This window comes from Mustela lutreola, chromosome 3, assembly GCF_030435805.1.
Source record: "Mustela lutreola isolate mMusLut2 chromosome 3, mMusLut2.pri, whole genome shotgun sequence".
Taxonomy (NCBI): Eukaryota; Metazoa; Chordata; class Mammalia; order Carnivora; family Mustelidae; genus Mustela; species Mustela lutreola.
In genome coordinates, this window is record NC_081292.1 from 170,367,150 (window position 1) to 170,378,150 (window position 11,001).

An 11,001-nucleotide genomic window follows, 5' to 3' on the forward strand; every position below is an offset into this window, starting at 1 on the left:
CCCCCACCTCTGCACTCATCCTAGACAATACCACATGTCGCGGAGCCTATGGAAAACTCCACGGTACCATGCTGAGAAGATGAAGTGGAAAAAGCAAGTAACGTCTTAACATTATTATGAAATCATTTGACCTCAGGGACTCCCGGGAAGGGTCTCAGGGATCCCTCAGTTTTTGTACTTTGAGAATCACTGTTCTAGATCAGAGGATGGCAATTTTTTTCCTGGAAATGCCTAATAGTACATATTTGAATTTTTATAAGCCATTGGCCTAGATACTGATACAAGCCAAGATGTCACCTCTTCCCCACCCCCCATGTCCACATGGCTTGCTCCCTCCCTGCCTGCCTGCTTCGGTCAGTGTCGTGTCCAAGAGACTTCTCTGGTGAGCTCATCTTCTCTGGTGAGCTCATTATTAAATAACCCAGCTCATCACTGGGAAGCCTTCAACCTCCTTATATTTCTCTGTTTCATTCATCACTACCCAACCTATTGCTCATTTATGTGTCTCCCCCCGACTAGAATGGGGAAACCCTGAGGGCAGGAACAATATTTGTTTTGTTCTCTGCTTTATGCCCAATATCTAGAAGAATGCCAAGCATACAGTAAGCTCTCCATAAATGTTTTCTGATTAAAGAATGACACTTTGGTTTGTCTGTTCTATTCCTACATTTCCTTTTTCTTCATGGAGCCCATCGTGGGGCTTGAACTCACCACCTGAGATCAAGACCTGAGCTGAAACTGAAAGTCAGACACTTAACCGACTGAGCCATCCAGGCAACCCCCCAACCTGCATTTCATTTTCATGTCACTTTTCAAGTTGTGAGAATTCATATATGAAATTTAAAGAACGATGTGCTCCTTTTTTGAGAAGAAACTGGTAAACGGCATTATAAGCATGTGATGGGTCACTTGCCTTTTAGGAAACTGAGACTTGAGAAGTCTGAGTGTAGCCAGCAGGTGGTGAGGGCCCCGGAGCAGGAGTTGGACAGCATTGAGCCCACTTCCAGCCCTGTACCCCAACTCACCCCCCATCTGCCTGGGGCATGACTCATCTCCTGATTGTTGGGTTTCTCAACTGAGACTCAGAGTGAGAGGGTCAGGATTATCCTGCCATATATACCTACCACATGACCAAGGGAGGTCCAAGAGGATGAGGGTTGAAACCAGGCTAAATGAAAGGTAGTTCCTGGCATGACTAGAACAGACTCGCCCACAGCTACTCAGGCACAACTGAACTCTCACACAAGGTCTTGTCATAATCCATGCCTGTGGGCTCATGAGGCATGCTGAGACCTAGGAAAGGAGATGAAGCCTGAGGAATGGCACGGAATGGCATGGAATCACCATCCCAAGCACAGGGCTGGTCCCAGGAATGCAGCCAAGATTGCAAGATTGCAGCCAATTGTAAATTCATTGCAATCTCCTCCAGGCAGGGACGCCAGCAGGATTTTCCATTTACAATCATCAGAGCCTGGAGGAGGGCAACATCCTGGTTTGGATCCATCTAGACAGCAGTAAGACCCCAAGATATTTACAGAGTGAGCACAGTACAGGTCTACCCTTCCAGGGCGGACAAGAGCTAAGCAGATCCTTTCTAAGAGCGGTACATCAGGAGGCAGAAAGGCTTAAGCGAGTGTGTAGAGGGAGGAGAAACAAGATAGGCTACAGATCTCAGCTGCTTCACACCAGACCCCCATTCTGCTGAGGACCTTGGCCTGGGCGCTTCCTAGTTGAGCCTAGCTCTGATCTTGTTGTTCAACAAGAAGGCTGGGGAAAGCACATGACTTGGCTGGGGGCCCCATTCTCATTCCTAGCAGGCCCAAACTTACACACTGGAGATAGGAGATGAAGGAAAGGAACCAATCCCACTTTGCAAATCATCACCAAAGACGTGTCTTGCAAATTAAGAAAGCTTTAGAAAACAGTTCTCTTCCTCCTCCTGAGATTTGACTGTTTCTAAGAATGGTGCATGTGTACACACACAGGGCAACAGGAAGAAGGATCTAGCATGTATGCCAATCCCAGTGGTTGCGGAGACCCTAAATGTGATATACCCCAAAGGCCAGACCCACCCTGGGCAGTACTGTAGAGCTCGATAGGTCTTCAGGCATCATGGAGTGTCTGGGAGAAGGCCAGTGTTTTCTTAGGGATTCTTGCAGATCCAACAACTAAGCTTAGGACATGTATCAGTGGGGAGAAGGAGGTAGATCCTGGGAGTTTCCAAAAAGTCAGAGGAGGACACCTGTCATTTGGCATAGAGGGGAGTTGTAAAGGTGTGCATGGAGGTGATGACAACCTCAGAGAGGTTGACCCTCAAATCACCCACAACCTATGAGTAACGGAGCCTGGACCTACAAGATTTAAAAGCACCTGCATGCAAAGTGCTTGAGACCTGAGAAAAATTGCTACCTGCAGAGCACAAAAATGCAAAATCAAATTAATAAATATTTTGTTAAATAACTACACAAGTATGCCTGTGTGTGAAGAGTCTGCTGTGGTTCAGAGCATCGAGTAATGTGGACAATGTATGAGATGTGGGATCCTGGGGCAACTTAATCCATTGGCTAGGCCATGGGGTGTGGGCTGCAAAAATTAGCATTCTGGGTCCAGGTCTTGGTGTGGGTCCGAAATGGTCAAGTCTGAATCACCCACGGCTGGGATGGGGCATCCAGAGAAGTGTGGCTTGTCTGGCCAGACAGCTCCCAATGGGCACTTGTCCTACTGTAAGAGCTGTGTCTATCACTACCCAGGGAGGTTTGCATCGACATAGGTGGTGGTTCCTGAAGCTGGGAGCAGTGGGGAGGAGCACAGGCCTGACCAAGGGACTACTTAGAGGACACAGACAGTAGGATTTCCACTTGCCTATTTTTACTAGAGCAGTCCATCCCAAAAGATCATGGACTAACACTGCCCAATCTAATCCAGGCTTGGTTACTGAGTCTTGGATCCCTCAGGACTGCGGGGAGCCAAAGCAGGCACAGGACAATGTGACTCTCCACTCAGATAGCCTGGTACGGGGTGCCGTCTGGTGTGATTGAATGGTGTGGATGACGTATGCCTGTGGAACAGTGGAACCCGGGTCGATCAAGCCCATACCAACTTCCAGTTTCCAGGAACAGCTTACACTCCACCACCAGAAAGCAAGGAGACTGGAAGAGGTCAGAATAACTGACCCAGGTACTACGAAAAGTCACAGCTGTTTTGAAAAGGCAAGGAAGTATTACAGATTAATAGTGTGCTAGAAGAAATGATGCAACATGGAAAGTGTGTTTGTGTCCTGCTCAAACAAACCAGTTGTTGAAAGATGTGGTTTCTCTTTTTAAGAAAATTTTGGTCAAATTCACATGATGTGAAATTCATCATAATCATTTCTAAGAGGGCAATTTGGTAGCATTTAGCAGAGTCACGGTGCCATGCCTCTGTCACCACCATCTAGTTCCAAGACATTTTCATCATCCCAAAAGGAAACCTCTTCCTCATTAAGCAGCTGTTCCCCGACTCCCTCCTCCCCTGAGCCTTTAGCAACCCCTCACCTGCTTTTTTATCTCTATAGATCTACCTATTCTGGCTATTTCACAAAAATGGAATCACAGCACATTACGGCCTTTTGCGTCTGGGTTCCTTCACTCAGCATTATCTTTTCAGTGCTTATCCACATCATATAGCAGGTGTCAGGTCTTTATCATTGTTATGGCTGAATAATATTCCCCTGTATGAAGAAACCACATTATGTTCATCCATTCACCAGCTGAAAGACATTTGGGTTGTTCCTACCTTTTGGCTATTATGAACGTGCTGCTATGAACATGCCTGTAGAAACTTTGGTTTCAAGATTTGTTTTCAATTCCTCAGATACATAACCAGGAGCAGAATTGCCGAATCATATGGCAATTCTATGTTTCACTTACGCAGGAACGGCTAGAATGCTTTCTATACTGGCTACACCAGCAATGGACAAGGGTTCCAGGTTCTCCACATTCTTACCAATGCTTATTTTCCTTTTTTTTTTTTTTAAGTATAGTCATCATATCAGGTGTGAATTGGTATCTCATTGTGATACTGATTTGCATTTCTCTAGTACCTAATGGTGAGCATCTTTTCATGTACTTGTTGGCCATTTATATATCTACTTGGGAGAAATGTCTGTTCCAATTCTTTGTCCATTTTTAATGGGGTCGTTTAAGCTCTTTATATATTTTGGATACCAGAATCTTATCAAATACATGATTTACAAATACTTTCTCCCATTCTTTGGGTTGTCTTTTTATGCTCTTAATAGTGTCCTTTATTCATTTATTTATTTATTTGACAGACAGAGATCACAAGTAGGCAGAGAAGCAGGCAGAGAGAGAGGGGGAAACAGGCCCCCTGCTGAGCAGAGAGTCCCCATGTGGGGGCTCAATCCCAGAACCCTGAGATCATGACTTGAGCCGAAGACCAGAGGCTTTAACCCACTGAGCAACCCAGGCGCTCCTTCATAATGTCCTTTAATGCATGAAAGTTTCTCATCTTAATGAAGTTCAGTTTATCCATTTCCTGGTTTGTTTCTTGTACTTTGGGTGTTATACTTAAGAAACCATTGTCAAATCTAAGGTCAGGGAAGATTTAGTCCAATATTTTCCTCTCAAAGTTTGATAGTTTTCCAGCTGGACCCCATAATCATTCTGTTGGAACTCACGAAAAAATTGAAAAACACTAGAAGTCATTTCTTCTCCCTTTAAAACTATTTTAGTGTTCTCCTGAATGAGGACCTGCTGCCCTTGTTAAAGTATTTAATTACATCCTTTAATATAATTCCCCTGGACAGACTAAGGAAGATTTTGTTATAGGAGACTCTCAGGAAAATCCCCTCCATGGCACTTGAGACATGGCACACAAGCAAACACGTGCACTCACCCAAAGACACACATGCATGAATGACCTACATTGCCTTCAGGCTATGTTTTCTTCTAGCAGATGAGATTCAGACTTTGACTCCTGTTCTCAAATTCATAAAATCATCTTATGTCATATAAACAGAACATTAATATTTTACTTCTCCATTTGCAACTAGACAAGAGAATTTTTAATTTTGTGAAGGAGAATAAATAACAAGAATCACCAAGAAGATTTAGAAAAATCTGAGTATGGGGTTTGCCTTACCACATATTAAAACTTACTACAAAGCTACTGCAATCAAAATATGACACTGGTATGTGAGTAAATAAATAAATCCATGGAACAAAACCGAGAGTTCAAAAGTAGAGTTCAAAAGAGTAAATAAATATGGAAATTTAAATTTGATAAAGACACATTTCAATTCAACAAAGAATGAATTATTTTATTAAATGAGGTTGGTACAACGGACTATCCATTTAGAAAAATAATAGAAGGTAGATCCTTACACCATGTAAAGTCTTCACTGTAAAAATGTAACTGTTAACACCGGAGGAATTAAAAATATTAGGACATAGTATGGAAAAAAAGTTTATGTATCTCAGGCTTGGAAAGACCTAAAGAAGTTGAAATCCAGAAACCACTAGAAAAAAGTGAAGACGTGTGACCATCCAAAATGAAAACACTCTATGACAAAAGATAATGAATAGCCAGGGGAAAAAATATTAACATTTCATAAAAAATATTAATATTCCTAATACTCAAGAGGCTTAGAGTCATACGCTATAAAAAGACAAAGGACCCTAGAAAAATAGTTAAAGAGTCTGGATACATACTTCCCAAAAGTTGAAATCAAGTGGCCAACATATGTATGAAAATTGAAGCAGCTATTAGAATTTTTATTTATTTATTTTTGCCAAAAGAGTTTTAGAAGTTTGACAACATCTGAAGATGGAGAAGGTATGGAAACCCTGGAGCATATACTGTTGACCAAAGTGTAAGATTGTTCAATCTTTTGAAAGCAACCTGTCAAATGTATTAAAATGCAATGTGTGGGGGGCACCTGGGTGGTTCAGATGGTTATAATCCCAGGGGTTCTAGACTTGAGTCCTGCGTCTGGCTCCTTCCTTGGTGAGTAGCTTGTTTCTCCTTCTGCCTACTTCTCCCTCTGCTGGTGCTCTCTCTCTCCCCCACACACACATGAATAAAAATCATAAAAGAATAAAATAAAATATGTGCATAGCAATGTGTGCCCTACTCCTAAGGACATCCAGCCTACAGAGATAAGAACAGGAAAATGGAAATGTGGGAAAGCAAAGAAATTACTTAAGAATGGTTAGTACAAAAAACAAAATGGTTAGTACAGTCTTGTTTATAACAAAAACAGTGGGAAAAGCTTAAATATCTATTAGTATTGTTTAGTTGAATGAACTATGGTACATCCAAAGTAAAGAGTTTTATATAACTGTTACAAAGAATGTGACAATCTGTAGGGATTGACTGTAAAGATGTTAATGATTTATTAGTAAGTGAAAAAAGAAAGGTAAAGAACACTATGTCCAGTCCATTACTAGATTTTTCTTTCAGTAAAACAGGTGTGAGAGTTTACATTAGATATATCCGTACATATATAAAATAATTTCAGAAAAAAATGGAAAAACAGCATACAAAACTGCTAAGAGCATTTTCCTATAAGGGTTGGCATTAGATTAAAAAAAAGGAAGTTTCAGGGCAGCTGGGTGGCTCAGTGGGTTAAGGCTCTGCCTTTGGCTTGGGTCATGATCCCAGGGTCCTGGTATTGAACCCTGAATCAGGCTCTCTACTCAGCAGGGATCCTGCTTCCCTCCTCTCTCTGCCTGCCTCTCTGCCTGCTTGTGATCTCTGTCTGTCAAATAAATAAATAAAATCTTTTTTTTTTTAAAAAAAAAAAGGAAATTTCATTTCTTACTGTGTTTTCTAATAGTTTCCCAAGGAGAGTGTTACAAAACACAGCCTGGAAATTGTATACAATTATTTCAATTATATATGTATGCATATCACAGACAGCAGCTTTATAGAAATTTGTTAATGCACAATTCAGTGAATTAGCATAAAACAATTCATTCAACCAGGAAAAGATTTCCGAATGTGACGAATGTAAATGACAAACCACAGTTCAGTAAGGAATGTTTCGTTTGTTTGTTTGTTTAATGGCGGAAGCCAGGTTATTCTTACTATATAAAAGAAGAGGTCACTTACCTTTGGCAATGGCTTTCTTTCATGGCAGTTGATTCCTCCGATGAAGACCATGTTGGGCATCACAGGTTTGGGATATTCCAAAACAAAGTCAGTTCTTAACAACCAGATTGATGTTTGGCTGTAGAGATCATAGGGTGTGACAGTCGTTTGGAGAATCTCGGATGCAACTTCTACAGCATTTTTTAAAAAATGCGGACAAAATAAATGTTCCTCCAAGTGGAAGATGTGATTCCGCACTCTCTCTCTGAAAGTCATGGCATCCGAGAAGGCTAAGAAAAGTCTAGGAACATAAGAAAGGGGACTGGGGCACTGTGTGCCTTCTTCAAGATAATGACAAAATGCTCCCCTGGTGAAGACCACTGATGGGAGTGAAAAATACTTGGCTACAATTAAGCCGCACATATCAAAAGGATCCAGAAATATTGCATCAAAAGAACTCTCCTTTATGTACTCTATTAATTTTGTGTCTTTAAACAAATTCCTACAATGTAAAAAAAGCTGTCCAAATATGTCATTGGATGGGCTCATTACCAATGAAAGTAAATTTTGTGGCTGAGCTTTCCATTGAAAGTCAGAGAAAGTCTTGAAGTGCTGATTCAGCTCCTCCAGAGTGTAATCTGTGGAATAAGTCTTCACTGTAAAATTAGAGGATTTCCCCAGTTGCCAGCTCACCTCTGGCACGATTAAAACCACCTCATGCCCCCTGTGGATGAGTTCCTTCACCACCAACTGCATGGTAAACCAGTGGCTACCATCCATGGGTACCACCAGCAGCTTGCCTGCCATGGCAAAGCCAGAAGTCAGCAGGAGACACACACAGAGTGGAGGGAAGCCAGTTAAAATCGCGGGAGCCATTTGGGAAACTGTAGCCCAGAGCTATCCAGCTGCTTGGATTCTGAGGGGGCATAATACAGTCCGAGGAAGAAATACAGGCACAAAGCCCGCCCCAGGAAAGGGCGTGTATTTGTATGTTCATTAAAAAAAAAAAAAAATTACACTCATTGCCCACAGTGCACTCATCAGAACAATAAGAACGAGTCTCATTTGCTGAGACACGTGCTTCTATGTTTTCCAGATAAGGATACCTTTTGATCTTTGCTTTGTCAGAGTTCACGGGCTGTATCGCACGCAACGCTCATTTGGAAACAGAATTATTAAGCAATGCTTTTGAGGACTCAGAGTGACAAAAAGGAATGTAATGTCAATAAACATGATACTTTTTTTTTAAAGATTTTTATTTGTTTATTTATTTACTTGACAGAGAGAGAGAGGGATCACAAGTAGGCTGAGAGGCAGGCAGAGAGAGAGGCAGGGAAGCAGGCTCCCCGGCTGAGCAGGGAGCCCGATGTGAGGCTTGATCCCAGGACTCTGAGATCATGACCTGAGCCAAAGGCAGAGGCTTAACCACTGAGCCACCCAGTGCCCCAACTGATACTTTTGCAATCAGTTCTAAAGAAGGTTTGGCTGCATCCTTGGACTCCATAAGACAGTTGGGTTAGAAAGAGATTGGCATCCCCGTTTACAAGGAAAGACTCGAAGTCACTTCGCGCTACCTTCCTCATGGGCATTGGAACTGTGTTCACAAGAGTCTCTGAAATGCTGGCCATTGCCACTTGTTTGTTCCATATCCAAACTCTCTGAGCCTCCAAAATGTTAAGAGGGACAATTCTGCTCCCAAGGACCATTCCAGGGATGTGATTGATGGGAGACTATGTCCTCTATTTTACATCACTTTCCCTAGATCCGTCACATGCCATGGGTGGTCACCTGCCCTATGCTTGCCAGAAGCACTCTGCTAAGTGACCACTCTCTTTCCTCTCTGCTTCTGCATTCCTCTGTCCAGACCTCTCTGCTGTGGGCTGGCCCCAATCGGCCTGCTACCCTACTTCAGGAGTCTCTGTGTCTGTCTCCTACACTATACAAGCACTTGCTGAGGCTAGAGGATGTACCCTCTCCATATTTGCACCCCTCCTCCCATGGGACCCATACTGTGCCTCACACAGAGAAAGCACACAAGGATATTTGTTGCATTGGACTGAATGGTACTATGCAAGGTTTCTAGACACCTTTGTGGGTGAGCTCAGGAGCGTACATCAGATAAGACCCTGAGAAACATTTAGTGAGGGATTCTAGAGCCAACCTGGGGGCATAATCATTGCTGGGACCCAACATGGCTCCTTCTGGGATGCCCTGAACTATTATCAGACATTTGCTTGGTCACCGTTTACCTCGGTGACGGGGGGGACTTTCAGATGAATATCTGAAAAATAAAAATGGGGCAAATTGTCTATCTTCTCGTGAAGCTTACTTCAGAATAGATATCAATAAAATAGAAAATAGAAGAACAATAGAGATAATCAGTGAACCCAAAAGCTGGTTGTTTGAGAAGATGAATTAACCTGATAAAGCTCTAACCAAAATGATTAAAAAGAGAGAGAGAGAGAAGAATAAATTACCAATATCAGGAATAAGAAAGGTGGCATCACTACGCATTCCACAGATGTTGAAAGAATAATAATAAAGAATATCAAGAACAAACATATGCAAATATATTCTACAACTTAGATGAAATGGGCAAATTCCTCAAAAGATGCAAACTACGAGAGTTTAATCAAGAAGAAATAAATAGGTTGAATAAAAATACCTGTATGTTTTAAGTTGAATTAAGTTTGAATTCAAACTTTCCCACAAAGAAAACTTCAAGCCCAGATGGTTTCACCTATAAAAGCTACCAAACATTGGAGAAGAAATAAAACCAATTATTCCAGAATATATTCTGAAATGAGGGAGGATATATTCTAGAGAACAGGTGCACAAAAAACTTCCTAATCTTTCTTAGAGACCACAGAATTGGCCTATGAGCACTGTCACATATGAAAACTAGATAGACATCATAAGAAAGGAAAGTGTATAGACCAAGAGGGGGTGGGGGGAAGGGGTTATCAGATGATACATATTAAGGAGGGCATGGGTTATGATGAGCACTGGGTGTTATATGCAACTAATGAATGGTTGAACACTACACAAAAACTACTGTTGTCCTATATGCTGGCTAATTGAACATAATAATAAAAAATTAATTAATTTTAAAAAAATAAAAATGTATAGAACATACTCCTCATAAGTATAATGGAAAAATTCTAAACAAAATTTTAGCAAATCAAATTAAATAATATACATGTATATAAAAGTATAAAAGATACATAATAGTAATATACAAAATGATTGGAGGACTTATCGTGGGAAGACAAGACTGTTTTAACATTAGAAAATCTATCAAGGGGACGCCTGGGTGGCTCAGTTGGTTGGATAACTACCTTCGGCTCAGGTCATGATCCCGGAGTCCTGGGATCGAGTCCCGCATCGGGCTCCCAGCTCCATGGGGAGTCTGCTTCTTCCTCTGACCTTCTCCTTGCTCATGCTCTCTCTCACTGTCTCTCTCTATGACAAATAAATAAATAAAATCTTAAAAAAAAAGAAAGAAAGAAAGAAAGAAAATCTATCAAGGTAATTCACCATATAAATAAACTGAAAAAAATAAAACCATATCATCATCTCCATAGGCACAGAACAGGTATTTGACAAAATCCAACAATCATTCCTGATAAAAATAATCACAAAACTAGGACAAGAAGGGAAGGTTCTCTACCTAATAAAGAACATATATGAAAAACCCTTAACTAACATCATACTTAGTGGTGAATGACGGAATGCTTTACTCCTAATCAGACACAAGTCAAGGATGACTGTCTTACCACTTCTATTCTATAGTGTTCCAGCCAGTCAAGAAAAATAAAAGACATCCAGGTTGGAAAGAAAAAGTCAACTGCCTTATTCACAGACAACAAGATCATCTCTAAAGAAATTCCAATGGAATCTTTAGAATAC

At 41.3% G+C, this 11,001-nt stretch overlaps 1 protein-coding gene across 1 annotated transcript in view; it reads right to left on the bottom strand.

Moving 5' to 3' along the window:
* LOC131827314 (UDP-glucuronosyltransferase 1-6-like) overlaps window positions 1-8,005 on the bottom strand; it is a 46,097-nt gene extending 38,092 nt beyond the window's left edge. Inside the window, exon 1 of the mRNA XM_059167660.1 lies at window positions 7,114-8,005. Coding sequence (XP_059023643.1) covers window positions 7,114-7,968 — 855 coding nt within the window. The 5' untranslated portion in view covers window positions 7,969-8,005. The remainder of the gene's footprint in view (window positions 1-7,113) is intronic.
* Window positions 8,006-11,001: the final 2,996 nt, after the last annotated feature.